This window comes from Lonchura striata, chromosome 1 (genome assembly GCF_050655825.1).
Source record: "Lonchura striata isolate lonStrDom1 chromosome 1, ASM5065582v1, whole genome shotgun sequence".
NCBI classification, from domain to species: domain Eukaryota; kingdom Metazoa; phylum Chordata; class Aves; order Passeriformes; family Estrildidae; genus Lonchura; species Lonchura striata.
In genome coordinates, this window is record NC_140703.1 from 102290048 (window position 1) to 102308940 (window position 18893).

Genomic DNA, 18893 nt, shown 5'->3' on the forward strand with positions numbered 1-18893 from the left:
GCGGTTCCGCAGCGGCGCCGGGCCGGCGCAGCGCGGCCGCCGCCCCGCAGCCATGTTGCGCGGCCTGGGCAGCTGGCTGGGGCTGCAGCGCGCCGGCGAGGAGGCGCTGCTGCCCGCCGGCCGCGGCAGCGGCCCCGCGGAGCAGCAGCAGGACCGCGGCGAGGAGGAGGAGGAGGAGGAGGCAGCGCCGGCCGGGCAGGAGCGGGGCGAGCTGCAGGGGGACTCGGAGGCGCTGCTCAGCCAGGCCAAGGGATTCGGCAGTGAGTGTGCCGGGGCCGCCGGCTTTCAGATATGAGCTAAGGAATCAAGGCTGCGAAGGGCCTTTCGTTGTCGCTTCTTTCAGAGCTGTTTCTAAAGGAGCAGCGTTTCTTAAGTATCTGTTCTGTTGGCACTGTGGGAGGAGGTCTGTGTGTACAGATCTGTCTACGTAGAATAATGTACTTCCATTGCACTGTAGGCGTTTGTGTTCTTTTCATAGGAAAATAATGGTGCTTGATGGTTTTGTTGAACATGTCTTGGAATCACAGAATGGTTTGGGTTAGAAAGGACCTTGAAGATAATATCATTCCAACCCCCCTGCTGTGCCTGCTGGGCCAGGCTTAAAGCTCCATCCAGCCTGGCCCTGAACGCTGCCAGGGATGGGTGAAGCTGTAATTTGCTATAAGTAGAATTCCTGCATTGCTGTAGTGAGTTCTTGGATATAATTAATCCATAGTATAGACCTATACTCTAATTACTAAAGTTTTGTTTTAAGGAAGGGGTTTGGGTTTTGGTTTTTTTTTTAATTGATGCTCTGAAATTCTGGATCAGTATGATTTGAGCTGATTCTGTACTGTGCATTGTCTTGAGCAACCAGAATTGCAGCAGTTTAGTCTGTGTAGTGTGCTCAAATACCTGTCTAGTTGTGGTAAATTGATACTAACCTGCTGCTGACTCTGATTATTCTAATCTGCAAACTGTTCAGGAAGGAAAAAGGAATTTGAGTTTCAGAGGAAAAATAGGTATTGACTGTTATCTATATAAAGATCCATTCCATAATTTGCTCTGTAAATGAAAATTTGATTTAGTGTTCAATGGGTCCATTGTCTGTGACACCAGAATAGATTACGGTGGAAAGGCTTTCTTGCTGTTTTAACACATAATCCTAGAAACCTCTGCATGGACAACAATCTGGGTAGCTGTGTAAAAAGAATCTCCTGGCAGATAAAGAATTTTAGTGGTAAAGCAGAAGCCTTATAGACATGATTTTTGCTCATTATCATGCCATTACAGAAATTATGAGCATTTTGCCAGTGTGAATAATAGAAGTATTGCTAGATACATATTCTTAATATAAGCATACACTTGTGAGATGGAAGATGAGTTTTTTGGTCATTTGAAAGTGTTATTTTCCACCACAAATTCTGTTTTTCTAAGGCTAAGTACCACCTTTTCTGCAGTTTTATAAATAAAAAGCTTTTTGCTCTTCAGCAGTTTCAGGACTGGCCAAAACCACTTTATGCAATAATGCCAGAATGTCACCAGACAGCAAATGTCTCTGCACATTTTGCACCTAGAACTGTTGCATACAGGAGAGGTTCCAGGGATACATGAAACAACCAATAAAAGCTGGTGGGGAGTAAGCAGTCCAGTAGGTTGCTGTTTGCTCTCATAAGAGGAATAATGTATTTGTCTATGTCTAAAATATAGAACTTAACCTTTTTTTACTCCTGAATCATGTGGTGGGTTATAAAGCTTGATAATGGGTATAAAAGATGCTAGTAAGTACTTGAAGGATGTTTGGTTACCACCATTCTGTGACTTGTTACAGATAAAAAAAGTTACACATAAAAAATTGTCTTAGGGCTTGGCTAGACCTCTGCATATTTTGGTATTGATTTGTGATATCATTACAAGAGAACATTTTATCCAACCCAGAGAATAGTCAGCTTTCCAAGAAGTGACATCAGTGTTCCAAACTAACTCGTTCTACCACGGGCTAACAACCATGTGTTAATTTTTATTTTTTTTTTCATTATAAGATTATTTTTTACATTTCTAACCCATAGGGAAATAGTATTTTTTGAGAGTCCTTGAGAAGGAGGGTGGTCATTTGTTTGAAACTGAAGTGCTGGGATTTGGTGGGTTTTTTTTGTGTTGGTTGATTTTTTTGACAACTCCTGTATAAAAGGCAAAGGTGATTCTGCATAACTCTATGTATAAATATGTGACTTCTATTGAGCTGACTACCAAGCAGTACTCCAAGGTCCCTTTCTGCAGGGCTGCTCTCCAGACACTCCTCCCTCAATTTACACTCATCCCACATGCAGAATCCAGCATTTCTTCTTGTTAAATTTCATGCCATTGATGTTTGCCCAGATGTTCCAATCTATCTAGATCTCTCTGCAAGTATTTTATTTACCATGGCACTGACACAGTGTATGTACTGGAACTGAGGTACTGCAGTGAAATGCAGTCATTCAGGTATATTAAGTGCTTCTGACATCATGCTATCTGAGAAATAGTACCAATGTTTTCAAATCTTGTCTGTAAGCTGGTACTTGATGTTTCTGAAGGTTTATTACATACATCTTGCTTCTTGCAAGATGCTTCTTGCACATTTGTTCTCCTTATTTAAAATAGAATAATATGGTGCAGATGGCCATGCTATGTGTATGCAGTTCTTTCCCTGCCACCTCTCTTCAGCACTGTTAACAAAAAGAATGTGAATCTTTGAGAATATTCTTCATTGCCGTTCTGAAACTGTTTTCAGAAAATATGGCTCAGAAAAATGAGTGAACAGGACCACAGTGCTTTTCTTTTCCTAAAGAGAGGAAGATAATGCAAAATAGATAAGGGCAACATCAAGGGCATGCTTCTATGTGAAGACTTTTAAAGGAGGTGTTACCTGCCTGAAATTTTTAATGTATTTGCTGCCTCAGTTTATAAGACTTTATTCTGCATGTTGATTTTCTTAAAAAAAAAAAATCTGTTTTAATACTGTAGCTAAGTTACTTTATGGCTTAATGTCTCCAAAACACTTATATGAAATAGGGAAAGACATTGCTTCAGAAAAGTCATTGGAAAGAAGTATTTCAAGGACCATTAGCAATTTTTGATTTAGTAAACAAGGTTTGTGTATAAATATTTGGTTTGCAGAAAGTTGTAATCATCATCATTAAATAATGCAAACTAGAAAAAGATAAATAGAATTTTAGGAGTTTTTTGTAGGCCACAAGCTGGGTTAAGTTATTTTGAAAGAAACTTTTAAGTAGGTATCCAAACGTCTAAAGAGAAGGTAAAATAAATGTAGAAAGAGAACTGGATGTAAAGAAATCTATTCTCAGGTCTTTGTTTTCTTTTTTGTCTGTGAAAGGTTACCTCTTCAATTTTGCCTCTGCTGCTACAAAAAAGATATCTGAGTCTGTTGCTGAAACAGCACAGACAATAAAGAAGTCTGTAGAAGAAGGAAAAATTGACAGTATCATCGATAAGGTAATTTATTTCTAGACACTTGATCTGAAAGATCTGTTTGCTTGCCATTGTTACAACATGTGGCAAATCCGGCATTTGATAACATTTCTTTAAACTGTCTTCAGATATGTCTTTCAAGATACTCTGCATCTCTTGTCATGATGAATGACGTGACTGAAATGTTTATTCATGGTAGAGTTTCCAAAAAACGGTCACCCTGCTTTTCTCAGTGCTGCACCTGTGTTTGTTCAGTTCCCTCAGGATGTTGATAGACTGGAGAAATACCAGAAGGAAATATGAAAAATGCCAATGTAGGTGGAAGGGCTGAAAGAATTTGAGACAGGCAGTTGGGGACTGGTTTCTTTTTGCCCCATGGTTTATTTAGTTTGAAAAACGAATGAGGTAGCTTGCATCTTATAGGCACCTCTGTGCAGAAGTCAGATTTAGCTTGGTATTGTACATATTGTATCCGAGGACTCTAGGGGTATACAGGTACAGTTCCCTAAGAACCAGTGAGCTAATGAAACACCTTGTTACTTGTTTTCCCCACCCTGACCCTGCCCCGTAGTTCTTACCCTCTGTTCCTGTCTGTCAGCTCCAGTTGCTTAACTTGGGCCAGCAAGTGTTCTTCCAGTGCTTTAAGCCACAAACCTGGCAGAAGGAAAAGAACTAAAAAAGAATAAGTGCCATTAAGTGTTCTGTGGTTGCTATTGAGCGATCTGGGAAAGGAAGGGAAAGGGGACCAATCAAAACCATCCCAGCAGTAGTGGGACTGTACATCCAGGAATGTCTGACACACCCTTTTCCTGCTCCTGTCTCAGACATCCCTTCTGGGGAACTACAGCATTGCCTGCTTATCTTTTTAATACAACAGAATCCTACTTCTTGATATAATTAGTGTTCATGTTGTCTTCCATCAAATTAATTTCTGTTATAATCACAGTTTACATTTTTAGATTGTCTTCATATTTCATAGGCAGTTGTCTATATAATAATAGCAGAGATCTATTTCCTTCTACAGTAATATCAGTCTAATGTAATTTTGATATACATCAAAGGGGAAAAATCAAGTAACAAGCTCATTTGTTAATTTAATACACTAATAATAATGCTTCTAAGAAACTGTAGCTAAGTACCTACAGCATATTTTATGCCAAAAATACAATTTTTTTTTTTTCTGTAAATGTTTTAGAGTAATATGAATTCCCCATTTCAATTAATCAGTATTGCATACAGGAGAAACAAGATTATACCTGTATCATCATGAAGCTTTCTTCTTACACCATATAAATTGTTTTATTCCATAAGTAGGAAGAAATTAACATAATTTTAAACCAGAAGAAACCACAATATAATGGTATAACTGACACTACTATAGTTCTCTCACTGGTAGTAATCTTAATTTCAAATACTCAGTTGCTGAAAGGAAAAAAGTAAGAAATTTATCAGGATTTAGCTGGAAACCTCTGTGCATTTTGGCAAGTTGTTAATCCATAGACCTCACTGTATAAAAGTTGTATTTTTGTGAGTGGTTTAAGTATTCATTTCTAGCGTTATCTTTTTTGCCTCTGCTTTCAAACACAGAACATTTGCATTCTTAGTTCTAGATTATGGCATACCAAATTCTGTGACCATTCTCCATTTTTAAATTCTAAATTCAACATTCTAAATTTTAAATTCTAAATTCAACATAGGATATTTCTAAATATGATTTTTAAAATGAAAATTTGTCAACAACAGAAGTGGAGAAGTTCTTTTGTTTCAGCTAAGCACGTGTTCTGAAATGCAACTTTACAATTCTGAAAGTCCAATTTCTTGCCATGGATATATTTCTTAGGCAACTCTTGAAACTTCTGTAAGGCCAAGAGTATCTCTAACTGTTAGTGCTTTAAAAACATGTTTAAATAAATCTAAACAGTATGCATTGGCTGAATTTTATACAGTGAGACAGTAAGTGGATGTGCATAGTATGCCAATTCAGATTATCAGCTAAGATTCTCCTTTTTTTCCGCGTCCCCTGAAATGGATAAAACTATAAATATAATTTTGAAAGCATACAGAATAGTTTTAAATGCAAAATCAAATGTTTCAGTAAAAGGAAGTGTATGACTGACATGAGACACCTTTAACTAACAGGAAGGGCCACCGTGTATATAAGAATATGCACGGGATTTTAAAGCACCTTCTGACTGAACATAAAACAAGAAGAGTGAATTTTAATTTTTTTTTTTTTATTGTGGTTCCCTAATTTTTATTTTAGACAATTATTGGAGATTTTCAGAAGGAACAGAAGAAATTTGTTCAAGAGCAGCAAACCAAAAAATCTGGTAATGTATGCTTTTCTTGATGATGTCTAACATCCGATAAGTGAAACCGTGCTGAAAGCTGGATAATTGAGCTCTATCTAAAACTAATCTATCAAAACACTATTTAATGAAATACATTAAGTTATGACAGAACTTAATGCACGTGGTGGAATAGGCAGATTTAATTTTTAAGTGAGGTTAGTGTTACATTATGTTGTTGGTTTAGACTTGCTTTTTAACTAAATGCTGCTTTGTGAAATAAACTCAAAGATCACTATGCTAGCAAAGTTGTTTTCTCACATTGTGTCTCATCATTGACTTTTATCTTTTTAAATGTATTACCTGAATGCAATAATTTCTGACAGTTTGAGTATGTAGTGACTCTGTTAATCTTTAAAATGTGCTGGTTTAAAATGGATTGTGATAAAATATTTCATGGTGTTTTTAGTTAGTGTGTTAGTCTTGTTTCTATTTGCAAGATTGTTTATGGGATTGTGTTGACTCTATTTCTGTTTTGTCTGTTAGTAAACTTAGGATTCTCTTAATGTATTTCTAAAAGTTCATGAAAATAGGTACCTAGATTGGCCAAAGGAGGAGTGACAGATGCCTGACTGAAAGAAGCATGAGCATCTGATGTGTAACCGTGTGGGTGAAAGATCTTACTGGTATCAGCTGCACAGGCAAATAAGTGTTTAATATTAGTTTAAGGGCACAAGAATTCTTCTTCTGCTACAGACGTGTCATAGTGTCTCTGTAGGCTGAATTTGCATTGACAGTGAAGAGATTGATAAATATCTGTACCTCTACAATAGTTTATTTTCCTCTCTCTACAGCCCAAGTACAGTTTGAAAGTATCTGCATAAGTATATAAAGCAGCTGAACTGGAGTAGGCTTACTCAGAGTATAACAAGTTGTAATTCATAACAAAATCTTAGCATGTTTCTCCGTTGTTAAAGAATTGGTGTCTTCTGGGTGTAAGTTACTTTGCAAACTTAATTTAGACAAAGTTTGCATATTTTAAGTGGATCTGGAAATACTATTTGCAGGCACTTTAAACAGTTATACAGCACTACTTCAGTTACTAAACTAAGAGGCACCAAATTCTGACTGATGCATGCTACAAAGAAATCCCCACAGATCTATTTTTACAATTACAGAGATCATTAACTAGTTAGTTGTTGTTTTGTTGTTTTGTTTTGTTTTGTTTTTACTTCTGATAAGCAAAGATCTATTCCTAGGGTTTCCCTTATGCCATGGACTTAGTTTAGGAAAAAGACACAATGACTTGGCCTACTGGTGTAACTGCTTACTTTTTTGACATTGTTACCTTATGTAAGGTCTGTTATCTGGAGTGAGTTTTTTTTCAAGTAATATACATGCAGTTATCTTCCTCCTTTCTACTAGAAGCAGCAGTGCCTCCCTGGGTAGATAGCAATGAAGAAGAGACAATTCAACAACAAATACTGGCTTTATCAGCAGTAAGTATTTCATTTCCTGTAAGATTTGAAATGTTCTCTTGGAGAAATTAAAACTGCTGGGTTTTTTATGTAGGTTTATTAAATTATGTGTTTTCAGGATACTTTTGTCTGTCATGACACCAATCATGTGCAAGAGTAAATAGTTCTATCAGTTTCAACTTGAACCAAAGCAGAGCCTCAATATAGTTTTTATTTTTAGAAAGGCTTTACAGATTGCTTTGCTGCTCTTGTGTGTGAAATATGGTGTCCTTTTTCTGATATCATTTAATGGCTACAAATATGTTCTTCAAAGGATAAACGGAATTTTCTGCGGGATCCTCCAGCAGGTGTGCAGTTTCATTTTGACTTTGATCAAATGTACCCTGTTGCACTGGTCATGTTACAAGAAGATGAGCTTCTCAATAGGATGAGATTTGACCTTGTTCCCAAACAGTAAGTAATTTCTGCTGGTAACTGTACCATCGTGCTTTTAATGTGTCTGTAAATACTCATAATTTTTTTTTCCTTTCACTTCCTTTAGTTCTTTATGTTCTTCCTATGTGTATATACATTTTTATGCTAGTGTCTTAACACATGCAGTATTGCATGTGCATTGCAGTTTAGCAATTTGAGGTAAGAAAAAAGTATATCAGTGAGACAGATCTAATAATGATCTGTTGACTTAAGTATGGGAGAGGTCCTCAGTATTACCATGTCCAGTGTGCTAAATTTAATGATTTTTTTTCCCTCCAAAGAAAGGCAAAGGCAACAATCAAAATGTTCAGATCTGTTGGTATAACTGACATCCCAAAAAGGTGATTACAGATAGTCAGAGACCACCCCTGGAGATCTGGTAATAGAATGTGTCACAAAAAAGCAGCAATACAAGCAAGAAAACTGGATTTGGATAGGAAATGAGAAAAGCTCTGTGTTGCAGAGCTTTATTCTGTACCTGTTATTCCTTGTCCAGTCCTAGACTCTGTTCCTAATGCTTATTTCACAACTCAACTTTCTATTTAAGTGGGAGTTCCTAACATTAGTCTCCTCGTCTAAGCATGAAAACAGAAAGAAGATCTCTCCTTGTGACATTCTGTCTTAAATCTCCTCCTTGTATAAACCTTCCCAGCTCCTCATTCTGTTTACCTTCTTCTCTGTTTGAAGATCTGCCCATATTCTCTCATGCTGTCTTCAGCCTCTGGTCATGCTATCCTTGCCTTTTCTACCACATTGCTTAATTTTTTTTCACCTGTTCATAGTCTTGGTCACTGTATGCCTGAATAGGTGTGAAGGTAACTTCATTCTTTCCCAACCTACACAAGTTCCTCCCCACAGATCTTGCCATTTCTGTCTTCTGTGACCCGTGGGTTAAAGTTGGGTCTTGTCTTTCTTGCTGGAGGAATTTCAGAGGGAAATATTACCTGAGACAGGGGATAGTCTCCTACTTACCAGAGCTTGCCATTTCCAAGATGGCAGTTTCTCATTTCTATAGATTCTGTGGATGTGCTGAAAGATGTGCAGATAGTGAAATAGTACTGCTGCAATCTAGGAATGGCTTCTGCCACCACACATGTTCCAGTTCCACCTGATGTCTAGGGAAGATGTAGACAAGTATAGTTTGACAATAATAGAGTGTTTGGCTTAGAGGGGAAGAGAACAGGGATGCTTGGCTTGTTGAGTCTGTTTACATAATTTTTCAGGAGAGATGGAACAAGATAATATTTTTATATACCATGCATTACTGCATGTTGTTTAGCTTTTTCTAGAGCTATAACATTACTATTGTAGGTTCAAGTCAATTGCAAATGTCTTGTGAGAGATCAGAAACTTCTAAAATAATGGACTTTTTAGACTGTGTTACTGTCACAAATTTCTCTTTTAAGATATCACTTAAATATCAGCAATGTCTATTCCTCCTCTCTGCATATTTAATTTTATTTCACTGCTTGATATTCCAGATGTAATAATCAAAATCTGTTTGTTCTCTCTAGTGTAAAGGAGGAAGTGTTCTGGAGAAATTATTTCTACAGGGTGTCCCTAATTAAACAGTCTGCACAACTCACGGCACTTGCAGCTCAACAGCAAGCAGCAGGAAAGGAGGAGGGCAAAGGCAGAGAAGAGGATGGTGAACTGAAAGGTACAGGAAACATTTGTTTTAGCACAGTTCATTAATTTAGTGTAATGCTGTTATCTAAAATCGAAAGAAAAAATTTTAAAACAGGATTAAAATCGGTAAAATAAAAGAGCAGTTTTTTAATGAAAGCCTTCAGTTGCACATATAATACCTATATTCATGTGCAGCACAAATTTTCACAATTTGTATAAGTTTAATTAATTAGCATGTCTAGCAAGTACATCCAATAGGGGAACATTTGCCCTGTAACCCACCCTTGGATCTGCCCCATTGGAGCGCGTCCAAGGATTCTTAGCCCTATATCTTGTTATATCTACAAAGTATTTTATTATTTCAGCCCAGGTGCTAGTGCAAAACAGGATGTCCTTGTTAGAAACTCTTTTTCTTGAAAATAAGACCAAACAATTTCAAGAATGTGGCATAATATGTGAGAAAGGGTAACTACTGTTCTAAAGTGTGAGAAAGTGCTAAAAACTATACAGCTGTATATTAAAAATGTACAAAGCTACAAATATGTTAAAAAAAGCTAAAAATCTTCATGCATCAACAAACGCTCACTGTATACATCAGGTGCCATCGCGTTTTTATGTTGGATTGCTTATTAAATCAGGGCCTCCTCACCATACTTGGTGTCTTTGTGTAGATTGGGGAAGAGGAGGCTCCTGGTGCTTTTAAGCTGTTTTCCACTTTCAGCCATCTTTGTCAAAAGAGTGGAAGTCTCAAGGGGAGAAGTGTTATACTTGGCTTATGGCAGGCAGCTCATGACCATTAGTGTCTTAGGGTGTGATTTTTAACTTGTCACAAAGAAGTAGGAGATACCTTTGGTTTACTTAATCAGACAACAGGTACTAGCCAACCCAGCCAGCTGGCATATGGATTGCTTTTGAGTTTTGCTTATCCCTCACGCCAAACAGAAGTTAGTGAGTGATACAAGGGTAGAACTACTGTGGTGGTGAAGTGCAGGGTATGCAAAGGCCCATAATATATTGTGGAAACAGACAAAAAGGGGGCCAGGAGGCTACCTGGGATTCAGCCTTGAGATGAAAAAGCTGCTTCACAAAGGTGTTTTCAGTTACATTGATCTACAGGTGATTCTTACTGGCCCTCTTACAAACCACTGGACCTCTTTTCACGTTAACAGATTCTGCAAATAGGAATATCTGTGGCTTAAAGAGTATAGAGTAGTTAGTTACTGGCAGAAACACAAAAGATAACCAGTAGCTCATTAAATCTTAGCCTAACCCAGGTACTCCCGCCATCCCAGTAAAACACCTGAAGGATCTTGGCAGGCTGGGTAGGGATTGGGCAGAATGAGAAAGTCTTTTCTGCATCTTGGAATTGTTCTCATATCCCCAATATCAATGAATTGTCATCCATGAAGTCCAGTAATATTTATGTTCTGTTGACACTGTTGGCCTGACTGACAATCAGGTGATTGCTGCCAAGTTAACTCGTTTTTCCACTTTTTTGAATATAATATCTTTCCATATAGGTATTTTTCCTCTTGAATCACCTTTCTTATTTACAGACTTTTTCACAGGTCTTTTGCACAGCTTAGTAGTCTTCTGCACTGAGCTAATGTTACTCAGTTGGGCTTAGCTGCCCATCCAAGGAGCAGAACTTTGGGGTGAAGGGGAGGTTACAGACAGAATTACAAAGCTGGGCTTCCATGTTGCCTATGTGCCTTTGTTGTCAGTTTGTCTCGTGCTTCTCATTAGGTTTTGTTTGAAGTGTGCCTGTGTCAGTCTAGGCAGGGTCCCCATATAGAGGGGAAAAAGTAGTTTTCTCTGAGTAGATTTTGTAGTAGCCTGTCCTGTCAGCATTGTCATCCAAGTAATGCTGACAGAACAGGCAACTCCAGAATATACTGTAGACCAAGAGGCACCAGTTCCCACTAGTTTTAGTCAGGACAGTTGGTTACTGTCCCAAAACTATGGCTGTTTTAACTGGTGTCTCAGCTTTACAGGAGAGATGGCATCTGATCTATTGAACAACAAAAATGTTATGTTTGAGTCATCCAAACCCTTGGAAAGTACCATTCACTCAAAGTGAAAGTTGCTGATTCTAGTAAAATTCCCATTGTGACTAAAGCAAAACATACCTTCATTAAAAAAAAAAAAAAAAAAAAAAAAAAAAAAAAAAAAAAACAGAAAAACTCCATTGTCTTTCTTTTGGCCTGTTGCAGCTCTTCTACAGTTCAAACCACCAGTATTTTATGTGCAGATAGAGTTACTAGTGGCTGCATGTTGTGAAATGGCAAAGTTACATGTACCAGACTGTAGTAAATACATGTTTTGTTTGACTCAGAAATTGCATAGATTTGGGAAGCTCTGAATCATATGTGTTATTTTTGGTTTAAGTAACCTTTTTGAAAGTTTGATTCCCTAATTGGAGGCTAAAACTGGAAGTAATTGCCTGTTGGTTGTTCTTCATAATGTTCAGGGTTCCTTCTTAAAGCTGAGTGTCTATAAAATACAATTGTTAGCCTTCCATTTCTGTGTCTCCTTAGCTGCTATTTTCAGAAAGTTAAATAAGCGTGGTTGATGTGAAAGGAGAAACAAATGGAAGACATTCCACATTCTAGTGTAAAGGCTATATAAGATCTATAAAAAAATGCCAAGTTGTAGCCCTTCTCTAGGTATTGGTAGCTCTGTAGTTAGGCAGTAAGTCACCTTGGGATGGGAGCACACTGCAGTGGAGGAGATGATGCCAGGCCAGTAGTCCAGAGTGGTGCTAATGCTGTGTCAGTCACACCTGTGCAGAGCAGCTGTGTCCCTGCCTGAGAGCAGCAGGTGGGGTCTGAGGCATCTCTCTTGAGCAGCAAACAGTCACTGCCATGTCCTACAGCTTCCCCAAGCAGGGAATGCTGGAGCCTCTTTGGCTGCAGTGTTGGGTGCAGTGAGAGATCCTCTGTCGATAGGAAAGTGAACGAAAGAGAGAAGATGGGACAGAGCAGTGGGCATTGAATAAATGAGCTATAAAAGCAGGGACAGCTACCATTTAGGGAATGATTTTAATTAAAACTGACCTTAATTTTAAAAATTAAACACAAAGAATCAGAAATTGCTGAGTTAGCAGGAAGGATCCAGCTGGGCATCCTGTAGAAAGCAGAGCTGCAAGCTCAGAGCTGCTTTGCATGTTTAAGCAAAGGGAAGCACTTGATCACTACCACAGCCTCCCCTGAATGTTAACTGTTCTTGCAGCCACCTGGCTCTTCATTGTAACTCTTCTCCCCTCAGAGTTGCACAAGGGAAAAAGTTTTCCCTTTACCTGCCAGACAATTGTCTTCCTCGCACCATGCTCTAAATACAGAACACCAAGTTTTTTTAGGAAATTGAGACCATCTTTTAGGGTTTGTTTCTCAGAGACTTCCTTTGGCTGTGTGAAAGGTCAGGCTGCAGAACACTGTTCCCATGTGCCCTTAAGGGTGTGCTAATACGTGTGCAGTCTCGTCTGCCCAAGAGCTAACTGGCACCCATATGAGCAGTAGAACCCAGCCAGGGGAGTTTGAAAACTTCTGTGATAGACAGTGACTGGATTTCAAGTCTATGCATTTGTAACTTTAAAGATCTTGGGATGTCATTTCAAGGGTCAGAGGGATCCTGTCTATTAAGTTTGGAGCCATAATGAGGAAATGGCTTGCTAAATTTGTCTTAATTAAGAATAGAAAATTGTTTTGCTTTGTTTTTGAAAATGGTTCACCTGTGGCTAAATTCAACCTTTAACCACAATGATTCCTTAAAATACAGTATTTCCTTGTATATTTAACAGCTATGCAAATTAAATTAGATTTTTATATATTTAAATGTTATCTACCCTTTTTTTTTCCCTTGATAGAAACAGTACGGCCAAAAACACCGCCTGTTACAATAAAGCCTCAAATAAAATCACAAGAGGTAAAAATGCTGTTACATTTTATCTGGGATTTAGTATGTGAAGCTGTTCCTTAAAAAATAATTATGCATCTTTTTGAGTAAGTTCTGCTATGAAATCATAATAATAGAGTATCTGACAGCCCTAACCTGGTGCTGTTCTGCTGTGATACTAATTTTCAACATATAATCTTGGAACTTATTTTTAGTAGCAGAAGCAGTAGTTTATCTGAAAAATGTTTTTCTTAGTATCCTGCACATTATGATGTGATTTTGCTGTCAAGAGTGAAATTTCCAAAATGTTTGGAGTTGGAAGGTTAGCATTGCATTGAGACATGAGCAGTACCTTCATAAAAATATATCTGTGTGCCATGTTCTGTCCAGCTCTTCAAGCAATGGTCAGGCTGACGTATAAGGAATCTAAATGATGCATTGCAATAGCAACACTGCTTTATTTCACTTTTGCTCAGTACTGCAAAAGCCTTTACCTTAGACACATAATGACCTTTGATCATTTCTGGATTGTAAAATTGGTGCCAGAAAACACTCTTGGCAGAAGCAGAGCTGTGCATTCACTTGCCAATAATATGCAGCAGGCAAAGATTTCCAAAGAACAGTCCTCTCTTAATATTACTTTGATGAAGAAAGCTGTTACTGAGTCAATTTTTTAATATTTATGTCCTGTTCTAAATCACTCAGGAGTTTATTATTGTTTCTGAAGATTACAAACTCAGAATTAAAGTTGTTAAGAGAACACAAAGGCAGCCTAGAATGTAAACCAAATCATTTTCAGTACTGCTATCTAACATTTTTGTTTGTACAAAAATACTTGTAAGGAAAAGTAGCCTATAAAGAAAAATAGTTGTGAGAGTAATGCACTTCAGTTTAGCCAACTCTAGTTAAAAGCAGTCATGAGTGAAAGTATGTATGGTGACTTTTTTTACCCTGTCTGGATAAATTTATACTGAAGTGTCTTGTTGCAGGATGAGGAAGAGATTTCCACAAGCCCAGGTGTATCAGAATTTGTGAGTGATGCTTTTGATACCTGTAATCTGAATCAGGAAGATCTAAGAAAAGAAATGGAACAACTAGTGCTAGACAAAAAAAAAGAGGCTTCAGTGGTAGAAGGTAAAGCTACTATTACCTCTGTTTCTTACAGGCTGATTTAAAAGAAAATAAAAAAGTTGTAAATCAATATGGAAACATAGATCTGTGACCGTTTTTTCCAAAGTGTATGAAACAACCTTCAGTGAGATACTGTAGAAATTAATGGTAATTTTCACCATGGTTAAACCACCTCTTACAAAGAATGTTAACTGTGAGTGGTTTAAATCTAAAGACCCTAAGAGTTTTAGGACACTCTTCTATGAAAGTGAGTGTGGGGTATTTTTTTCTTTTTATCTCCTCCTTTCTCTTTCATAGGTTCTTCTGCATATGAATTGTTTTCTTTAATTTACATCCTTGTAGGTCAAGTATGGTATTTGAAAATCAGGCTCTGTTTTCTTCTTTTGGCACCAGCTAAAAAGGCAACATTTGCACCATATTATGTGCTCAAAGAGACTTCTGCCTATAAAGGTTTATAGGCATTTGGAACAGTTAAAATTTACCAAATAGTTCTGAGAATGATGATAAGAAATTAAGTGGAGCTCATTAATTAAAATAATTCAGAAGAACTAGTTTCAGTGTAAAGAGCACAAAAACAGCCTGTGATGATACAACTCTAGCCATACATAATTTACTTTGACAACACTTGAATGTGTAGATACTTACCACAAAATTTGCAAAATTTTCTTGGAATGTGCTTTGGATTTTCTTGCATCTAGTTCTTCGATGAAAGTGTTTCAATAGGTCATTAATGTGTTACTTGTTCAGAGAAATCTCAGCTGGCCCGAACTGATTTGGACTCTGGAATTGCGAACGTTCCTATGCAGGCTGAAGTACCAGCCAACGTGGAACACATCAAACGCCCATCTCCTCCCCCACACTCTTGCCTATGATAGGCAGAGCTAATTAAAACAGAGATTAACAACACAAGAATGCCATCTGACTAATTTTTTGCCCTGAAGTATGAAATATGATTACCTTTAACCCTGATTAAATGAGCTTGCCTAGCTACAAATGTCAGTGAGGAGAGTACCTTCTTCTCTGTTTTAAATTAGCCACAGTATTTGATCTTGATTTCTTTTTTCCATGACTGTATATCCACACTTTTACAAACTTTATTTTTTTATGGAGATTTAAAATTGCAAAGGGATATTCAACTGGAAGTAGAGTGAAAGACTGTAGAAAATTATCTTGCAAAGGGACACTCATGACTTTGCTGTGTATTTGCTCTTTATATTTTTATTATAGTATACATATAGGAATATAGCTTTTTATATTAATTAATTCCTACTTGTGATCAATAGGAAGGTGAAATTTCTGAAGTGCCTCTTGTTTCTAAGGAGAACAGTCCATAAAATATAGGAGATAAAAGAGAGATTCAGTACAAATTCATCTAGTTTTATATAAATAAGCAACATGCAACATTATCTGTTAAATTCTTACACATCATTTGTCTCTTTTAGAAGAAACTGCTGATTGGGAAAAGGAATTACAACAAGAGCTTCAGGAGTATGAGGTGGTGACAGACTCAGAAAAGCGTGATGAAAACTGGGATAAAGAAATAGAAGAAATGCTGCAAGAAGAAAATTAAACATTTTCACAAAATCACTATAACCAAAGCTCTTTTGGAGGACTGACATGGATTTCTGCTTTCTTATTTTGCTTACAAAAATATCTTCAGAAGACATAAAAGAATCTAAAGTCATTATAATTCCATATGGGAATATGACCAGTATTTCTGTTCTTTATATGAGCAGTTTCTGAACTTCTATATTCTTCAAAAGAAAAAAAAAAAAAGGGGAGGCAGATACTGCAGGTTATAATTAAAAGTGATAACATTAATACATGAAGCAGTGGTTCAGTTTGAAGCATTTTTAGGTGATCAAGAAGCTCTTCAAAGAGATTTCTAAATTTAAGAACTGCAATTTTTTTGTCTACAGCCTTCTATTTGGGATGTAAAAATGGATGTTGTAAGTAACTTAGTCCTTGGCAGCAAGTCTCTCTTGATATTTGCACTCTGATTCCTGTATAATCTGTAAATGTGTACTATTTTTAAGGTACTTATAGTTGGTAGATTTCACATGTATTTAACTTCTTTAATGTATGTAGCCAAAGAATTTATAGAAAAACCTATCAAATAGCTTTCAAGGATTTAGTGAAACATACTAATGCAGACTCCAAAAGAAGCTGGTTATTTATCAGTTAGGCAGCAAACATTTAAGCATTTAAATTAGTAGAGTTAGTAACTGCTTGAATTAAATTTGGGTTTGTTAATCATATTGATATACTGCCTTTCCCCACATAGAGAAATGGTTTAATGCATTCTTTCTGCAGAAGGGTGTTATGTTTCCATTTAATTTTACTGTCTAAGCTGAGAGCAAATTAAATGCTTCTCCTTAATTTTAAGTGCTGAAACATTTATGTGAAAACTTCCACTGGTTTGGACATCTTTATTAAATATTGTAAATATGTATAAAATTGACTCATTTGTTTGGAGGGAGGGCAATGAGGAGTAAATATGCTTCAGACACAGATTTTTAAAATACACTTTTTCACAGTGCTTAAGACAGAATTTAAATTTAAAAATAGGGTTTTTTTTCTCTAAAAGGTTTTTGATTCTTCATAGCCATCTGGATGTTTCATGTAGTTATACCATTAAGTGAGTACCTTTATGTGTAGATAAATGAAAATTGTATTAAATTTTCAGTTCAGTTTGCCATCTATCTCATAAACTTCTATAACAAAGCATTCATGAAATTCCAAATACAAAAGAAAATGGGTAAAATTAAGTAGGTCGGAGCCATTAAGCACATAATTGAATTATAGGCATGTTACATACAGTAAGCTGTGTCTTAATGACATAATTCTGCAGAAAACTTTTGTAAAGAGACTGAAGAGATTATATCTGTAATTACTCAGTCAATATTCATCCTGTGGGAAATGAAAAGACCTAAGTAGTTTCCACTGCTGTTACTGTAAGAAAGGAATATTTTAAATTGTCTCATTAGCAACTTGGACAGAAAGTTCTCTATTTCTTGCTATGGAAAAGGAATTGTTTTAAACCTGCATACATTTGGCTTCTCAAATAAGTTCATTGCCATACACTTTTTCAACTTCAAACATTTTAAGCACAATTTGTTTAAGGTTTTTCACTTAGTTTACAGATGCAAGGTAAGTCATGGTAAATAAGATGTACTTAAGGAGCTTTTATATCTGGGATTAATTAAAGACGACAAAAGTTAAATCTGTTATTCTTATAAAAATAAGTGTATTCACAGCTCAGTGCTTACTGACAAATACAATTGCTGTAGATTTAAGCTGGAGATACTAGGATCTCTCTACTATACAGTTTGACATGATGCCTTCTAAAAAATGGGTAATTCTATTCTGATAGTGACAAATATTCCCTGGATGACAGAGAGCTCCAAAATCACTGCTCCAAAAGTCTGCTTTCTTAAAAACAAACCTAATCATTCCTAATGATTTCAGGTGTATGATGGCCTTACTTGCATGGGGCTTGTACATCAAGCCTGATCTTTCTTTTCATGTAATCATAACCTATATAGTGGTCATAGATATTAAATTCCTTTTCTCATAAAAGATGGTTCCTTCATATAAAATTTTCATTTTTCCCTTTTTGTGAAAAGCAAGTACATATATAAAATAAAAGAAACCAACCCACTGATTAAATTTGCATTTGAAAAGACAGTAATGTAGCAAGGCTGAATCTGACTTGAGCTCTTGATATTTAAAGTCTCTTATCAAAAGTCATATTAGTATTTTCAAATCTGGGTATCTGGTCTAAAGCTGGGAAACTGAAGTAAATTCTCCATAATCCTGCATTTTTCAGGCCTGGCCTATGCCTTTCATTTAGGTAAGTGCTATAAGTGCCTAGCAGTTCTTATTATGCATGGGAAGAGGGAAAGCTTCTGCGTTCTATTGCCACATGAGAGGAACACAAGTAGCCCTTTTCATGTTCATGATGAATTTTGCATGCCTTTGTACCCAAATGTGTCATAATAGTATATTACATAAGCAGGAGTGCTGGTCTTTTCTTAACAACATCATTCCAAGCACTGGGATGGTACAGATGCTAAAATCCAGCCAAACAGTGCTACAAAATCAGTGACAAAATGAAACCAAAAATTAATGTAAATAACAGCATCCTGTGGATACAGTGTGACAGAAGCATTGAGAAGAACCAACAACAAAATAAAAGATAATCAACAAATTTTCTTGGAAGACAAACTTGCAGATTTTTTAATTAACTTTTGGGAAACAGGGCAAAAATCACCCAGGAATCATGTAGGTTAACTTAGAATAGTTCTGAGATACCAGCAGCTCCAGTTATTTTGTGCACTGAACAATCATATTCAGCTATTAGTTTATAATTCCAGTTGATGTTATTAATTCCTGTATGGAATTTTTAAAATTTAATAATCTGTCCTGGAGGAAAAGATCGTAAAGTCTGCGAATAAGAAAAGTGTAGTGAAAAGTTCCCCTACGTTTTTATTTGACCACTTACAGATGATCTGTTATCAAAGTTAATAAAATTTTTCAGTTTCCTGAA

General features: G+C 36.6%; 1 protein-coding gene across 1 annotated transcript; it reads left to right on the forward strand.

Annotated features, from left to right (window-relative positions):
• The first annotated feature begins 37 nt into the window (after positions 1–37).
• SYAP1 (synapse associated protein 1) lies at positions 38–18893 on the forward strand. Its single transcript, XM_021532335.3, has 9 exons — positions 38–260; positions 3356–3474; positions 5714–5780; positions 7164–7237; positions 7530–7669; positions 9205–9350; positions 13185–13243; positions 14203–14347; positions 15787–18893. The coding sequence occupies exons 1-9, from the start codon at positions 53–55 to the stop codon at positions 15912–15914; spliced, it is 1086 nt and encodes a 361-aa protein (XP_021388010.1). The 5' UTR covers positions 38–52; the 3' UTR covers positions 15915–18893.